The following is a 15,058-nucleotide window of genomic DNA, read 5'->3' on the forward strand; positions in this document are numbered from 1 at the left end:
AGTGAAGGTTACGTCAGGTGGAGTCGTGATCGTAGCGAAGATAAAGTAACAACAGCTTCTGTGTCTGTCATTGGTTTTTAATATTTTTTCAATATTCCTCTATCTTTAATATATACATGCTCAACCTCACAAGATTTTCCTTATTTTTTTTACCACCAAATATATATCTTTCTTGTTTGAACATATACACGATTAAAAATATTCCAAGTTTCATGTTTTAAATACCTTCAACATTTTACGGATTATAATCGACGCTCATTAACAGCCAGGTGCAGCTCAGGAAAACTGTGGAACACTTCCAGATACGAGGAAAAGGAATGCACAAAAACACATGCACAGGCAACATCACGCACGATGAATACTTTAAAAAAACATGAAAAAAACAGCTGCACAAAAACAAGAAGCCAGCAATGACACTGTTAAAATAGAAAAGTGACCGTTAAGGCATTTTGAAAGAAAATTCTAGTTTTCCATCTAGATTTTTGAGCCTTCAGTAACAGGCCGTGAAGCAGGCCTCCTGTAACATAGGTGTGAGAAGAAAACAGCCGTGATTCTCAAACTACACCAGCATTAGATGTACATGTGGTAGATACTAGCTTCAAATGTATCTCCATAGATCCACAGTGTCAGTGTAGTAATGTCTGATTGTCGTAGCACATACTAACGGGTCCTTGTGACCTTGTGTGTGTATATGTGTGACCCGCTGTCCAGTTTGCTCAGAATGACATCCATTTATATTAAGCTACATCCACAACTAGTGCTTTCAATCAACCTCCATCTTTCTTTCTTTCTTTCTGGCTAAATCTGTGTCTTTTACACCCTCTCTGAGGCACGAAGACAAAACACAAATTAAGAAAAATGTTTGGCTTAAAGCAGATTTTCAATCACAAAATATTCTACAATATGACTCCTGATCACGTGACATGCTACAGTACTGATTCCACAGTTTATTATGGTCCACATCCAGAAAACAAAAACAAAAACAGCACAGAGCTTTTGTTAAGACCGGCTTTAAACAGAAATATGTCCAGTTAAATCGTCCATTTCTGATTGCAATTCATCTCTTCATCGTGATAAACAGTGGATGTCGTGACAGATTAAAGAAGTGATCGCCTAATTATCTTTGACAACCTGTCATGGTTGGACTGCTGCACTAAAAATAAAACTCTTGCTGGGGAAAGCAACGGCACCACAGGAGATCTTCGCATGAGTGGAGCCTTGATGCACTGAGTTACTGCTCAGTGGGGCAAATCTTATTTCTCTTTTGTAACTAAGAGTGTGTTTGGCCTCTCACTGCAGCTGTTGTCTTCTTCGTCTAGCAGCTGGAGTTCTGCAGGTGGCTCTCGTGCAGGATGGAGGAGATGCTGGAGTCGTAGAAACTGTCCTCGTCCTCCGAGCTGAGGTTGGAGGAGCCCAGAGCTGAGCGGTGTGTGTGCTGAGACTTCCTCCTGACACAAGGCAAACAACACAGGTTACACCAGCACTCAGTAAACAGAGGCAGGAGCAATAGCTCTAACTCTGTAGTGCCCCCTAGTGCAAAATAATGGCGTGGCACTGACAGAAATTGTGGTCAAGTATGGAAAGTTATTGCTTATTTTACTTAAAAAATAAATAAAAAAAGAACAGTTTAAACAGTTATACTCTTATTTTACTTAAAAAAAAAAAAAAAGAACAGTTTAAACAGTTATAAATTCTCAGATATCAGAAACAAAGGGGATTTACCTTAAAGAGAATAAAATATAGCCTGACAGGTTTTAAAGGTTAGCCAATATGTAGCATATATAACAGCACATTATCCAAAACTAAATAAATCAGCCCAGGGAACCATAGTTGTTCTGATTAAAAAAAACAACCACAACTGCATTCATACTTGAGTTCACTCTCCAGTGCTGTGACTTTGGCCTGCAGCGCCTCCTGCAGCTCCTGCTGCTCCTCCAGGTCTCTGAGGACTTTACGTCGGACCCCCTCTAGACGCTCCACCTCCAGCTCGCTCTCGTCCACCTGCCGCTTCAAGGCCTTTACACGCAGAGACAGCTGAGGGCGGAGAGGGAGAAGCAGGGGGTTAGAGGGGAGCAGAGGAGGTTAAAGGTGAGGGGTGGGAGCAGATTGGTCAGAGGGGTAAAAGCAGGAGCTCAGCTATGGCTAATGAAAAGAGCCGAGGAGGCAGAAAGATGATCAGGGAGGGCAGGTCAGGAAGCACGGTGGTGACCCAGTGAGAGGGCGTGGGTTAGGAGGTGTAGACGAGAGCACAGTGTTGATTATCACGAAGATAATGTGGGTTAAACACCAGATTATTTACAGGTAATTTTACAACACAATAAAAAAAGTTATTGTGTGGAAATAAACACAAGAAAGTCAAGAAAAATACATGTTTTGAAGGTTCCACTCAGAGTTCATTCTCTCACCATTCACTGTCCTTCTGGGGTGGGCAGTAACATAGCTACGGTTATTTCTGAAAGTCTACAAATAGTTACGAGAACATCCAGAAGATTAAACCAAGCTCAGAAAAAAAACCTGTTAACCTTGTTGTAGATCAACGCTTCTAAGCATCACATCACCATAGAGACCATCTGGATTTAGCCACCAAATACTGAAATAATGAGTTTATATTTATCTGCAGTTAATTGATGTCGATGTTTACCTGGTCTCTCTGCTCCACGTGTTGACTCCTCTCCTGGTCCAAGGTGGCGTTCAGTTCCTTTAGTTTCCTCTCATTTCGTCGGTGAGACGCCTGGATACTGGCTTTCTCTCTGTGGAGACAGAATTGTATAAATACCTGCATTAGTGTACATACAAATACAGGAGACAAATTCTAACTGAACGTTAGCTTGGAGACTTTAGAGACTGGCATGTGTCCTTAAACACTATAATTATATTTCATATATTTCATTTCTGAGGAAACAAAGGCATTTAGACTGTACTAAACGATTGGGTTTTAATCGCCTTTGTATATCAATTAATTATTGTCTCCTGCTTTGCTCCACATGTATGGCATAACATTTGTTTTGATTCATTCATGACTTGAGATTCTCAATTTCATGCAGTTTCTTTTTTTCTTGTTTCTTGTTGGGACCTTTCTTCACTGTGAAGTCTCTCCTCCAACTCTTGAATCTTGTTCTCCAGCAGTGAGAGTCCGATTGTGGGTCGAGGCTGTCCTTCCATGTCTGCCATTCGAGACTTCAGCTCCTTCACCTGCGAGGAGGAAGGGAGGGAACCAAGGAATTCAGTTAATTCATAGTAATTTGTCATTTCTGTGCGGGCCACACGGACGTTTCAAACATGAACAGTACTTGTCTCTCCAGTGCACTCTTGTCCATCTCCAGGTCGTGTCTGGCTGAACGCTCCTGCATCAGATCTGAACGAAGCTGATCCACCTGAGAAGATGAGGAAGAGGGAACCTGAGTATTGGTTCTGTCACTGCACAAAAGGCCAGCTCTGTATTTACATATGTATTCAAATCTTTCATATGGCCTCACCTGGTCTCTGTTTCGTGCGATACGGTCGTTCAGAAGCTCCACACCGGTCCTCTCTTCATCCAGCTCAATCTCCAGGGTCTTAACTTTATCCTGTAAACACACACAAAAAAACCAGACAGGAGTAAAATTAAAACACAGCAAATGAGAGATTCAGTGCTTTCACATGACACTGTTCCATTCACTTTAATTCATGACCTCTGACCATGTGACCTCACCTCCAGGACCCGGATCTCCCTGGAGCGATCTGTGTGGTTGTTCTTCTCCGTCTCTATTTCACTCTCCAGGTGTTTGAGACGGTTGGTGAAGAGGTCTCTCTCCAGCTGAGCGCTGTCTCGCTCCTCGCCGCACAACAGCAGCTCCTTCTTCAGACGGGAAACCTGTAACACAAGGTGAAGAAGAGCAAAAGAAATCTATGAAACAGAGCAGAGATCCAGCTGTTTTCAGAGCTCAGCTCCGTTGTTTGACCCTAACCATTTGCAGTGAAAGTGGGTGAGCAGTTTCTCTGCTATCCAGAAAGTCATGGGGTTGATTCTTCCCAGATTGTTCCCGGGGCCCTGACTAAACCAGAACGTACAGTTCAATTAAAATGATTTCTGAGGAGGAGATGTTCCAGAAGTGTCTACTACGTCCTGGACTGTTTCAGTCTAATCCAGTGAGCTCACCTCATCTTGCTGGGCCTTCAGGTTGCTCTGGGCTCGCTGCAGCTCAGCCAGTCTGTCTTTGCTGTTACGCTGTGCCTCCAGCAGTTCCTTCCTGGATCGCTCCCTGAAGTCATCGAGCTGTGTGTGCAGTGAGGTCACGGACTGACGGGAATCTTCCATCATCATCTCCATCTGATGAGAGGAAACAGACCGCAGAACAAGAGGATGAGTCAATACATCTCCATCTTCATCATCTCTTGATTGGACGGCGTTCTACACCACACCTCTTTGCTGATCTTCTCCAGAGCTCGGTCCAGCAGCCTCTTCTGCTCCTCCAGCTCGCTCTTGCCTCGCCGCAGCGCTTCCCTCTCCAGGTCTCTCTCCTCCAGCCGCCGGGCGAGCTCATCCTTCTCCTTGGTCAGACGGGAGACTCCTCTCTTGGCCTCCTCCAGCTGAGACTTGAGGGAGCGGTTCTCGTCCTGCAGAGCTTCCACCACCTCCTCGGTCTCAGAGCTCCGAGGAACACTGGAGTGAAGCCTCGTCTGTAGGTCATGAAGACATCTACTGATTACCACAGCATCACAGATGGACATAGACCAGGACTGAGGATTTATTGGTATCATTTTTTACTATTATTCAAGTCTTGGTCCACTGCTGATTTTCATTATTCACCCGGAAAAATGTAACAAAGGTCTAAACATACACCATTCCATCTCAGTTCCAAGAACTAAACTGACTACGACCCAGTGTTTAAGGCTGATATTCTTTGTAAGGATCAAACCACGACATCTTGTGCTTCTCCACTTACATAATTCTTAATCTCAGTGAAGATACTTGTACATGTAATTAAGTCAGGCTTTAAAGCCTAGTGATTAAATAATTAATAAGAATGAAGCAGAAAAGATACATTCATGAACGCTGTTCAGTTGGCATGTGATGCACTATGCAAATTTATGCTGAAGATTATTTCATTTGGTCTTATTTTAATTTACTATGATTTTCACAGTTGACTCGTGTCTGAGTGGGAGGCTTTCTTACATGTACAGTGAGAGCGTTTGCATAATTTATTTGCATGTGTGTGTGTGTGTATTGATATACCATGCGGGACAGTCTGTCCCTGAGGCGAGCGTTTGCTTCCTGCAGCTCCAGACCTTTCCCATGATCCACCACGGTCTTTCCTGTAGATTCTGCTGATGTCTGTAGAGAGATTTGAACAGAACAGTAAAACGGCAGCACTTTCATTTTTTAACTTAAACACTAGATTTTTGTTTTGTCAGTGGTACTCAAATTCTTTTTTATTTGAAAGGGCCTTTCAAAATGACACTCAACAGTACCTTAGTAAAACACTGTTGTACAGTGTGGAGATAAAGAATATAATGAAAATATTGGATGGTCTTAGATGCGAAAAGCAATTTATGAGCGTGAACACCTGCAGCGCTATTTGTTTAAAAATGTAAGGCACTTGTCTGTTTTTACCTTGGACTCCTGCTGCTGCACCTCCTTTGCCTTCTCCAGTGCCTTTTCCAGCTCGGCCTTGTCTCTCTGCGACCGCTCCTTCAGTTGGTTGATTTCGGACTCAAGCTCGGTCTCTTTCGCTGCGCTGGCTTTTTTCAGGGCTTCAAAAGCTTTGCTCTTCTCCTGTAACTCGCCCGACTGTTTGTCCAGATCGGCGCGAGTCCGCTGTAGATTGTCATGGCAACGCTGAAGCTCCTTAGGAAGAGTAATCAGAGATGAATAATGTGTGTGAGCAGGAGGAATGTGATGAGGAGCATCAAAAATCTTTTTGAGGATAAATCATGTGAAGGCTTGTAGATTTTTTTTCTGATTTCTATAAAAGGAGGAAAGACTAGAAGCTACAGGGACGAAGAGAGAATTTCAAAAGGTGTGGCCAAAAACCTTTACTAAAAGTAACCATCAGGGATTTTTTAGAAATGTATTTGTAAATATGTTATACAACTATTTCAAATTATAGAATTAAAAAGTATCAGGAGTGTAGTTAAACTCTTTTTGTCACAATATGTCCAAAACTATGACACAATAACTTTCTACATAAATTAAAGCACTTGTTTTAATCACTGTAAGTGTATTTGTACGTTCTTCAGTCTGTTGCTCCTTGATAAGTACACAACAAGCTCCAGAGTAAAGCAAGAAAAAATGTGAGAGACATGAACTGAATTCTATCTTAAAAAAAACCACAAAAACCCCACAGCTGTTAAACTGCTCTGACAGATAAAAAACCAAGCCGTGAAACTGGTACTGTAAAACAGCGGAGACGAGCCCCTCCACTTCACCCACACCCACGGTATAATCCCCATGTTCTGCCGCGTGACGGATGAGAATTACCTCTGCTAAAGAATGGTTATCATCAGACGCAGGCACTTGTTTCTTCATCACCAGCAGAGAATCCTCCAGATCCTTAATCTTCCTCTCAAATTCCTCTCTCTCCAAATGGGATTTCAACAGCCTGTGGGATGAAGCCACATCGTAAGGATACGATGCATACGAGGGGAAAACACAAAAACACACTCTTCAAAGCACACAAAAAAAAAAACATCTGCAAGCCAAAGACAAAAACACAGAGACATTACTACACTGACAATTTTAAAGAAAATGCATCACTGACACATTTATTCATAAATATTTTGTTAAAATCAGGGAATACTGTAGAGATCACGGGTTAAGCAACAACCCACACATATACACACACAACTCTGTGGACATTTGATTGGGTTTATTTTGTTCTCAGATTGCTGTTAGCAGGGACTGACCGATCTAATGACCACACCAGTTGTCATCAGATTCAAAATCCACTTTGACAATCAGTACAGACTGTTCAGCTGGATTTTCAAGGTCGGAGGAACAAACTGGAAAAAAAAAAAAAAAGTCTAAATCTACTCAAACCCAACCCAGGTATTCACTCTGTCTCACGTTGAACTGCTGACAGGCTCCGTGCTCCTGCTGGAATCAAGAGGACAGTGAGGGGGTGTGAAATCTTCTAGAAGCGAACCAGGAATAATTTTACAGCAAAGTTCTTCCCAAAGTGAATGTCTCTGAGCTTCTTCACCAGTGTGAAGTTACATACAGGTTCAAACACAACAGCAGGCTGTTTGATGTTTGACCAAGGACAGAACAGGAAGCTGTGAGTCCGAAGTATTCATGAGTGCAGTGAGTCATCTCAAGGTCCGTCTGGTTTTTGGACTCTTCACTTTACTTTAACTCTGTGTTGTGTATCATAGGCTGTATTTGAAACAAGGCAAAGATCCATCTGGAGTCTGTGACCTTGGTGTTTGTTCTGCAAAAGGTTTGTGATTTATAAACAGTTTTCTGTTGTATATAGAAGAGGTAGAACACTTTTTTCCGCTGTCTCTCGATGCATTCATAGATTTCCTGTCCGTCGTATTGAGACTACGTTGACTCATGTCAATGTAGCAGTGATCAAACCTGCAGCACCTCAGTGAGTTATTACTTTTTTACTCTGTTTTGTGTACGGCTGGCAGACAAGGTAAAATACACAATTAACTTTAAAAAATCCCCACAATATCTCAGTGGACATTGATGAAGTTGATGATAAAAAATGAAAAAAAGTAAAAAATATTTTTAGGTCTAAAAGATTGTTTTAATGTCCCTGAGGTAAAAGTATTCAATTATTTACAATATTTGGAAAAATGCACCATTTTTAAGTGGCGTTAACTGACAAACCATTTGTCTTATTCACAGAATTATATTCTCTGGATAACTGATGGAAAAGCTGAGGTGGTGCAGGGCCTGTGCTCACAGCTGTAGGTACAGTGTATACAGCACACGTCTGAAGACGCAGCTGTTGTAGACACTCACTCTTCTCTGGTGTGGTTGAGCTCCTGCGTGGTGACGTCCACCTCCGTCTTCCACTGATCCCTCTCATCCCTGTAGCTCTCCAGCTCCTCCTCCAGAGTCAACATGGTGGTGTTCACCCGCTCCCTCTCCTCCACGATCTGCTCCTGAGACTGACATCCAATCAAAAATGGAATTCAAGTGACCTACAGGAGTTTATTATTGACTCTGTGAATACAGTAGAAATAAATGACAGAATTCATTTTGACAAAGAATTGTCCTTAAAAGTCTAAAAGGTAGTTCAACATGAGGGATAAGCCCTTCATAAGGACCACAGCGTTGACACAAACACAGCTGCAGCGTCTTCATCCTCCACCACCGCCCGTCATCAGGAGCATCTGCTGACAACACGTCTGCTGCTCCCTGCTCTCAGGCTGCCTGCTGCCTGTTTTGTCCTGACACCCGCCGTTTCCTTAAAACTGCATAATGATCCCTCCTTGTATATCCATACATAGAGTATGTGCTTCACATTTCTGCTGCACACCTTCTGACAGGGCTCCAAAAATAGCCCACCGGCAGGAGCAGAAACGATGGAATACAAATTCAGCAAGAAAGGTTTCACAAAAAAAAAAAAAAAAAATCACTGAAACTCTTGCTGCCTGCTGACATGAAGTACCTTATTACAAGAAAGATTATTGGGTAAAAATTTAATTTTAAACTTACTTATTTAAATCCCTCATAATCTTGCCTTGTTTTTTTTAACATAATTGAAATTAAAGCAGCCTAATATCTCTGCTGATGTTTTATAAAGACTTCCAGTGATTAAAACCATCTTTGACAACATGATAAAGACTTGGATCACCACAGTTAGAACTGTTTGGATCGGTTCTGTGTCCTGAGCCTCCACACATTAAAGCTAATCTGAATGTCGGCTGCGTTGCGTTCTGTCCACCTGTGTGAACTGCTCCATGGTTCTCCTCAGGTTGTCCATGTCCTGACCGTACTGCTCCCTCAGAGCCTCCATCTCCTTGTCATGACACTCCACCTCCTCCTTCAGAGCTCCCTTCAACGCCACCAGCTCCCGCTCCCTCTGGTGGAGCGTGTCCTCCTGCCGCTGACGCAACAGGGCGGCTTCAGCCAGCTCGGCCTGCAGAGTCATCACATCCTGCAGACGGAAAAGACGCACAGGCCCAACACTGGTGAGAGCCGTGGCTATGTTTGTTTTGTCGTGGTGGTGGTCGATGTCACTCACCGTGTGCAGTGAGCCGGAGTAAGGAGAGCTCTCTGAGAACCTCCTCAGCTCCTCCTGAAGCTCGGCCAGCTGATCTTCCTGCAGCCGCTGACGAGACTCAGAGAGTTCTCTGGACATTCGCTCCTGGGCCAGTCTGAACACACACACACACACACACACACACACACACTCTCAACATTAGTCATTAACAAACTTCTAAACGAGACAATAATGGAGCGATCATGATGATTAGACCTGGAGCTGCAGCGTTAACAACTGGCAGCTCATTATAGGCCATTAAATTGACTCACATTAGCAACCATTAGCTATGTTTGGCTTAAACAACAAGAATTATACTTAAGCAACTTTTTTAAAAGTCATTATTGTTGGGCTAAATGTTAGCTAATATAATATACTATAAAAAGTAGTAAATATTTATTTTCTTTGGCTTGAAATATATTGCCAATATTCTTGATAATACTGAATATTCGTCATTATTGTTGGGCTAAATGTTAGCTTGACTGTGCATATAGACTATAATATAATACACTATAAAAACATAGTAAATATTTATTTTCTTTGGCTTGAAATATTCTTGGTTACCACTTGGTTATGACTTGTTATAACTCCCTGGAATTAATTATTTCAGCTGTTAGGTGACAATACCTTTAATCATTTGGAATGTGTGGCTCAATTGTTCAGACAGTTTTGGATTAGTTTCTGGTTATGTTGGAATTTTGGTTGTTGGAACACACTGTGAGACTCAGCTGGATATTTTTGACTCAAATGCTCAAACATATTTACAATCTACGTTGGTACGTCTCACAGCAAATCTATGCGAGCGCCACACACACTTACTCATCGTGAGCCTGCAGCAGATCTCTCTTGCAACGTTGGAGTTGCTCCTGAAGCTCCTCAGGTTTAGACTTTGGGAGGCTCCCGTCAGATCCTCCCTTCTGCAAACAAAAACAGAAACACAAAGTGGAGAGGAGACCGAGGATGAGACTTCAGAGGAACAGGACCAAAACAAACAAACGAAAAAAGACACAAAGACGCCGTGGAACCACCGTACAACCCTCCACATCCATTATGGAATCTTTATTACTTAAACATTGGAAATAGAAAACTTTTCTTGCAGCTCCTTCCTTTTGCTCTAGTTTCTGACAGTGGAAAACATTCCGGTGTCTCTTCACTCAGCGAGGATCTCTGCACATAAACAACAGTTTCTGACAGGCTGCAGGGCAGCAGAGCAGCAGCGGAGGTTCATTAGTGTCGCCCACGCCGCTCATCACGACTCCTCCTGCAGAAAATGAAGTTTAAACGCTGCTCGCCTGTGAAAACCTGGTTCATCCACCTACACAGCCATTACAGGGTCACACCGTCAGAGACGCCTGGATCACAGAAAGTTCAGCTCCTCAGGAGAGTGTCTCCATCAGTCGCACTAATCAGCAGTGAATAATTCACTTATACTCTGTGCAGATTTGTTGTATTTTCTACTCGTTCGTTGTTTGGAGATAATCTTTCTTTGTGAAAAGATTATTCACGAACAATATCATCACAGTTAATGAGCATCAGCTCCTCTGAGCTCTTTCAAGTGAATTACATCAGCTGTGTTTTCATATGTACTGTAACACTACTGAATACAGATAAATGAATCACTGTCTGTAGCCAATACCAGACAGGTCAACCACAGGGACAGACAGTAACAAAAAATAAAACAACAACCACACACTCTCACAATCACACCAATACTCTGTCTCTATAGTCTCCCATTTACAAAATACACAATTTGCATTTGTTAGTATTAGTATTAGTATTAGTGCTAGTATTAGTATTAGTAGGAAACGGAACTACTTGGATAACACACTCATGAAGAACATGCAAATTCCACACAAACCACGTGTTGAGCCAACCAGGAAATAATGTTTCTTGTTGAAATGACCAACAAAGAAAAATGCCAAAAAGAGAGTTCATATATGCACTAAATAATTGACTAGATTTTCTCAAAATGTACTTTCTTTTCATCCTTTTGTGCGTTTCGTTTACGAATGTGTTTCTGAATCTGTCAACAGTGTCATGTAAATTGAGGAGTCTTTGTTTGACAGTGTCGTTCTGAGAAGGATCTGTCTCATCCGACGTGCCAACCCTCTGCTGGTGCAGGGTTCCAGTCCAACTCAATTATTAATGGATCTGAACGAATGCTCTCTCAGCACTCACACACACACACACACACACACACACACACTGAGACCTCAACAGCTTTCCTCTGCAGCTGCACCGTTGCCAAGAGACGATGCATAAACAGCCATGGACATGGAGCGGCTCAGAAGTGCATTACAAGGCATCATACATAATCAAGTGCATGTTAGGAGACACAAAAGAATACATCTACAAAGGGTCGTGAAACTGAAGCAATATGATGAAAATGTGTATTTTAACAAGGTGTCAGCGGCGGTGGAACAGTGGAATTCTCAACCTGCTGTTTCATTTTCAATATTTCTGACCTTCAGCGAGGAAGCCTCGGAGGCACGGCTGAATAAAACACCAACTTCCTGTCGTTAGAACGATGCAGCGGCCACCGGCCATCTGTTAGGTTCATTACATGAACTGCGCTGCAGGAGAAGACTGGCGTCTCAGACTCAACTAACTTCCATCCTCCCCTTTTGTTCGACCAATAATTTGAACCCAGACACAGGAGCAGAAACAGCCACTGTAATTCAATGCAGTGCGTGTGAGCATTAAGACAATTGGGCTCAGTTTCATGGCTTCATAAAAAAAAAAAAAAATCTACCAGTGGTAGTCTTGAAACATCTTTAAATTTACTAACAGCTTTGGACCTTAAAACGTCTGTGCTGAGATTGGGAACCAAGTGGAATTTAACCGGGAACCTTCTACATAGATAGGAATCCAGCAGCTACACATTGTCAAACACAGTTAAAGGCTGTTCTGAATAGCTTTACCTTCAAACTGCCCGGTGCTGTGTTTTCAGAGCTGAACTTCCTTCTGAGGAATCCTTGACTTTCACTGCTGAGAAAAGCATCAGAGAGAGATTGACATTGTTAGAGCTCCATAACCTCTCAATGGAAACAGGACTTACAGTAGGTGGTGATGGTTGATTACCTGTCTGTGCCGGTGTTCAAAACAGGGTTCCTGACCTGTGGTTCTTCTCCAGCGATCACCTCAGTGGTTTTGCTCCTCAGAGACGGCTCAGCAGTGGTACTTACAGGCTTCTTAGTTACAGGAAGAGAAAAGTTCTTGGTAACAAACGTCTCCTGTGACGTGAAGTTCGTCTTTGGAGCCTGAGGTGCAGAAACCTTGGGGGCAAATGCAGAGATCTTTCCCAAACTGCTGCTTAACGAAGTAGATGATGTAGACAGAGGAGCGTAGGGGTTGACAGCCGGGGGCGGGGGCGGGGGTAACGGGACCTCCGGCTGAGGCTCACTCCTGGCATCAAGACTTCTGGATCGCTTGCGTTCATCAAATCTGAGCCTCTGCCTGGCTCCAGAGCGACCTCTGGTCTGTGGCGCTGCACTTGTCGTTCCTGCATCAAACTTAGTGATGAGTTTGTTGATGGGAGACAGAGATTTGGTATCAACAGTTGGAGTCTGCTCCTTATCTGCAGCTTCTGAAAAGGACTTTAAGAAGGACTTGGTCCCACCATATCTGCCCAAAGAGGTGTTGACACCAGACGTACTTGGTTTAAACCCCTTTGGTCCTACACTGTTTAACTTGACGCGCCTCAGCCCGGCTTCATTGAACTCATCGTTCTTTGTCCAATCTTTGCCGTTTTCCACTTTCACAGACGTTGGTTTGAGTTGTGGCACCACTTTCTCCTTTTCTACCTTTGCTTGTCTCCCAGCTCTAGCCTCTTCCTCCCCTTGTGTCCCCGCCTGACCATCACCTGGGGGGCGCTTTAGGGGACTCCCAAAAATCTCCCCAATCTCCTCCTCCGCAGGAGACACAGGAGACACAGGAGACACAGGAGACACAGGAGAGCGAGCTGTGTTTGCAGCAGAGCTGTAAGGGTTTGTAAACTCAGCTGGTACTTTAGTAGGTTTAGTTAGACTGTTGAAAGGGGACGGGGATCCAGAGCTGGAGCTGGAGGTGGGGGTGTTCAGCTGGACTCCATAGGAGTCCCCTTTCTCACCATCCTTTAGAACTACGTATGGATGTCCAGAGATTCCCTGCACTCGTACTGCTACGCCGTATTTGTTGGAAGCAGGACTTGGACCGTTTGTTTTATATCTGTCAGAGAAACCTCCTCCCGTGTCGTCCAGGTCCTTGATGAAGCGGATCTGGACGCCATAGTCCACCAGCATCTTCTTATCATTGGAGACAGTGGTCATAGTCACTTGGTGGTGTCTGTGTTGAACAGCCTGGTTGAGAAGAGGAAAACAAAATTAGAGTGATGCAGTGTTTCCCATAATAAAGACCTTGACATTAGACACTCCAGACAGCTGTCAAGACAAAACAAAACACACAATCAGGAACGTCACCATCACTCTGAAATCTGTCTTCTGGATTTCTCCATGCACATTTCCCTTTTTCCTACTTTTTCTAAGCATGACATTTTAGTTGAGACAATATTTTTGTCAATATTGGAACCTCAACTAAGAAGAGAAAGAAGATATGACCAGTAGAGGGCAGTAGCACAACGAACGACAACAACGACCCTAATGATACCCTAAAAATACACAGTCTCTTTTGACCAAAAACTTTTGGATGATGCAACCCAGCGTTTGCATAGCAGAGGTTACAAGCGAACTCTTTTACTCAGTTTCATTGTTTACATATCAGACTCTTGCAGACCTGGCTCTGACCCCACACCCTTCTCCTTCAGAACCGTATCATTGTCTTTTGTGTCGTTTCTTTCTCCAGGACGAGTCAGTGAAACTGTGCTACAATATCAGATGGCTGGTATATCTTGATGAAACTGTCATCTTCCCTCACTGCTCCGAAGGCTGAAATTCCTTCTCAACCTGCACAACATTGTTTTCATGTCAAACCAAATATGCCACAGGGCCATGGGAATCTTTTTGTACCGATGGAAGACGACTTACATCCAGAGGGTGTTCTCACAAGTAGCTTTTGTCTGCAAAGATATATTTTAAGGCAACATTCCATATTTCGTTAAATCTCCAGCTGATTTTAAGTCATTTTTTTGTTATTTTTATAGCCACAAAAAACATTAAAATATTTTTGTTTTTAATCCAGGCTTCCAGAGCAGGAAGCCTGGATTAAAAACTAAAATATTTTAATGTTTTTTTTCAACTATATTTTTATACAAAGAGTGATAAAACTAAAACGTCTCCATCCTGATTGATCGCTGACTCTTGGCTTCAGTTAAAAAAAAAAAAAGCATCTTGTGTGATCTTTCCATCAGCCCACGATCAAAGCTGAGCAGTTATGCACAACGAAGCCGTCAAAGACTTGAACCTGGAATGTTTATGAACTTGTAACAGATAAAAACAGACACAGACTCAACGTCACCCTGTTGACTCCTCAAACAGCTGGGTCAGGTGCAGTGTACGTCGGCGGTGTCACCTAAGAGAGCCTGAGGGCTGCTATAAAAATGAGTTTGGTGACGAACACTTGGAGGAGGTGAACACACCTCCTTTTGTCCAGGCTCTGTGGAGCATTAAACACTGGGGGCTCTATTAGAAACTGGTCTTCTCCTCATTCTCCTTCTGTCTGCCTGCCTCGGCCTCTGCCAGGGTCTCCACAGTCACCAGACATCAGAGGGGAGTCACTGGAGCGTGGACTGTTTGCTTTGAGCTGCACACACACACACACACACACACAGACAGAGTCCTTGTCTCGTAGCAGATAGCTGGTGTAATCAGCCTCGCTCTTTTCCATTATCTCTGTAACTAGGTGCTAAGTTATGTGCAGCAGCTTAT

General features: G+C 43.2%; 1 protein-coding gene across 3 annotated transcripts in view; it reads right to left on the reverse strand.

Moving 5' to 3' along the window:
- Positions 1 to 59: 59 nt before the first annotated feature.
- The window catches only part of cgnb (cingulin b), an 18,219-nt gene continuing 3,220 nt past the window's right edge, over positions 60 to 15,058 (reverse strand). Inside the window, exons 2-20 of one of the 3 annotated variants that reach the window (XM_017041046.2) lie at positions 12,279 to 13,534; positions 12,119 to 12,182; positions 10,017 to 10,114; positions 9,180 to 9,312; positions 8,880 to 9,092; positions 7,952 to 8,100; positions 7,046 to 7,075; positions 6,461 to 6,581; positions 5,594 to 5,827; positions 5,216 to 5,314; positions 4,402 to 4,659; positions 4,139 to 4,309; positions 3,692 to 3,853; positions 3,477 to 3,566; positions 3,291 to 3,374; positions 3,074 to 3,192; positions 2,642 to 2,750; positions 1,871 to 2,034; positions 60 to 1,448 (exon numbers count right to left, since the gene is read on the reverse strand). In XM_017041046.2, coding sequence (XP_016896535.1) covers positions 1,316 to 1,448; positions 1,871 to 2,034; positions 2,642 to 2,750; positions 3,074 to 3,192; positions 3,291 to 3,374; positions 3,477 to 3,566; positions 3,692 to 3,853; positions 4,139 to 4,309; positions 4,402 to 4,659; positions 5,216 to 5,314; positions 5,594 to 5,827; positions 6,461 to 6,581; positions 7,046 to 7,075; positions 7,952 to 8,100; positions 8,880 to 9,092; positions 9,180 to 9,312; positions 10,017 to 10,114; positions 12,119 to 12,182; positions 12,279 to 13,504 — 3,657 coding nt within the window. In that variant the 5' untranslated portion in view covers positions 13,505 to 13,534 and the 3' untranslated portion in view covers positions 60 to 1,315. Of the gene's footprint in view, positions 1,449 to 1,870; positions 2,035 to 2,641; positions 2,751 to 3,073; positions 3,193 to 3,290; positions 3,375 to 3,476; positions 3,567 to 3,691; positions 3,854 to 4,138; positions 4,310 to 4,401; positions 4,660 to 5,215; positions 5,315 to 5,593; positions 5,828 to 6,460; positions 6,582 to 7,045; positions 7,076 to 7,951; positions 8,101 to 8,879; positions 9,093 to 9,179; positions 9,313 to 10,016; positions 10,115 to 12,118; positions 12,186 to 12,278; positions 13,535 to 15,058 lie in introns of all 3 variants that reach the window. The other 2 variants (XM_017041045.2, XM_008331886.3) reach the window with 2 other exon arrangements.

This window comes from Cynoglossus semilaevis, chromosome 18 (assembly GCF_000523025.1).
Source record: "Cynoglossus semilaevis isolate Cse_v1.0 chromosome 18, Cse_v1.0, whole genome shotgun sequence".
NCBI lineage: Eukaryota > Metazoa > Chordata > Actinopteri > Pleuronectiformes > Cynoglossidae > Cynoglossus > Cynoglossus semilaevis.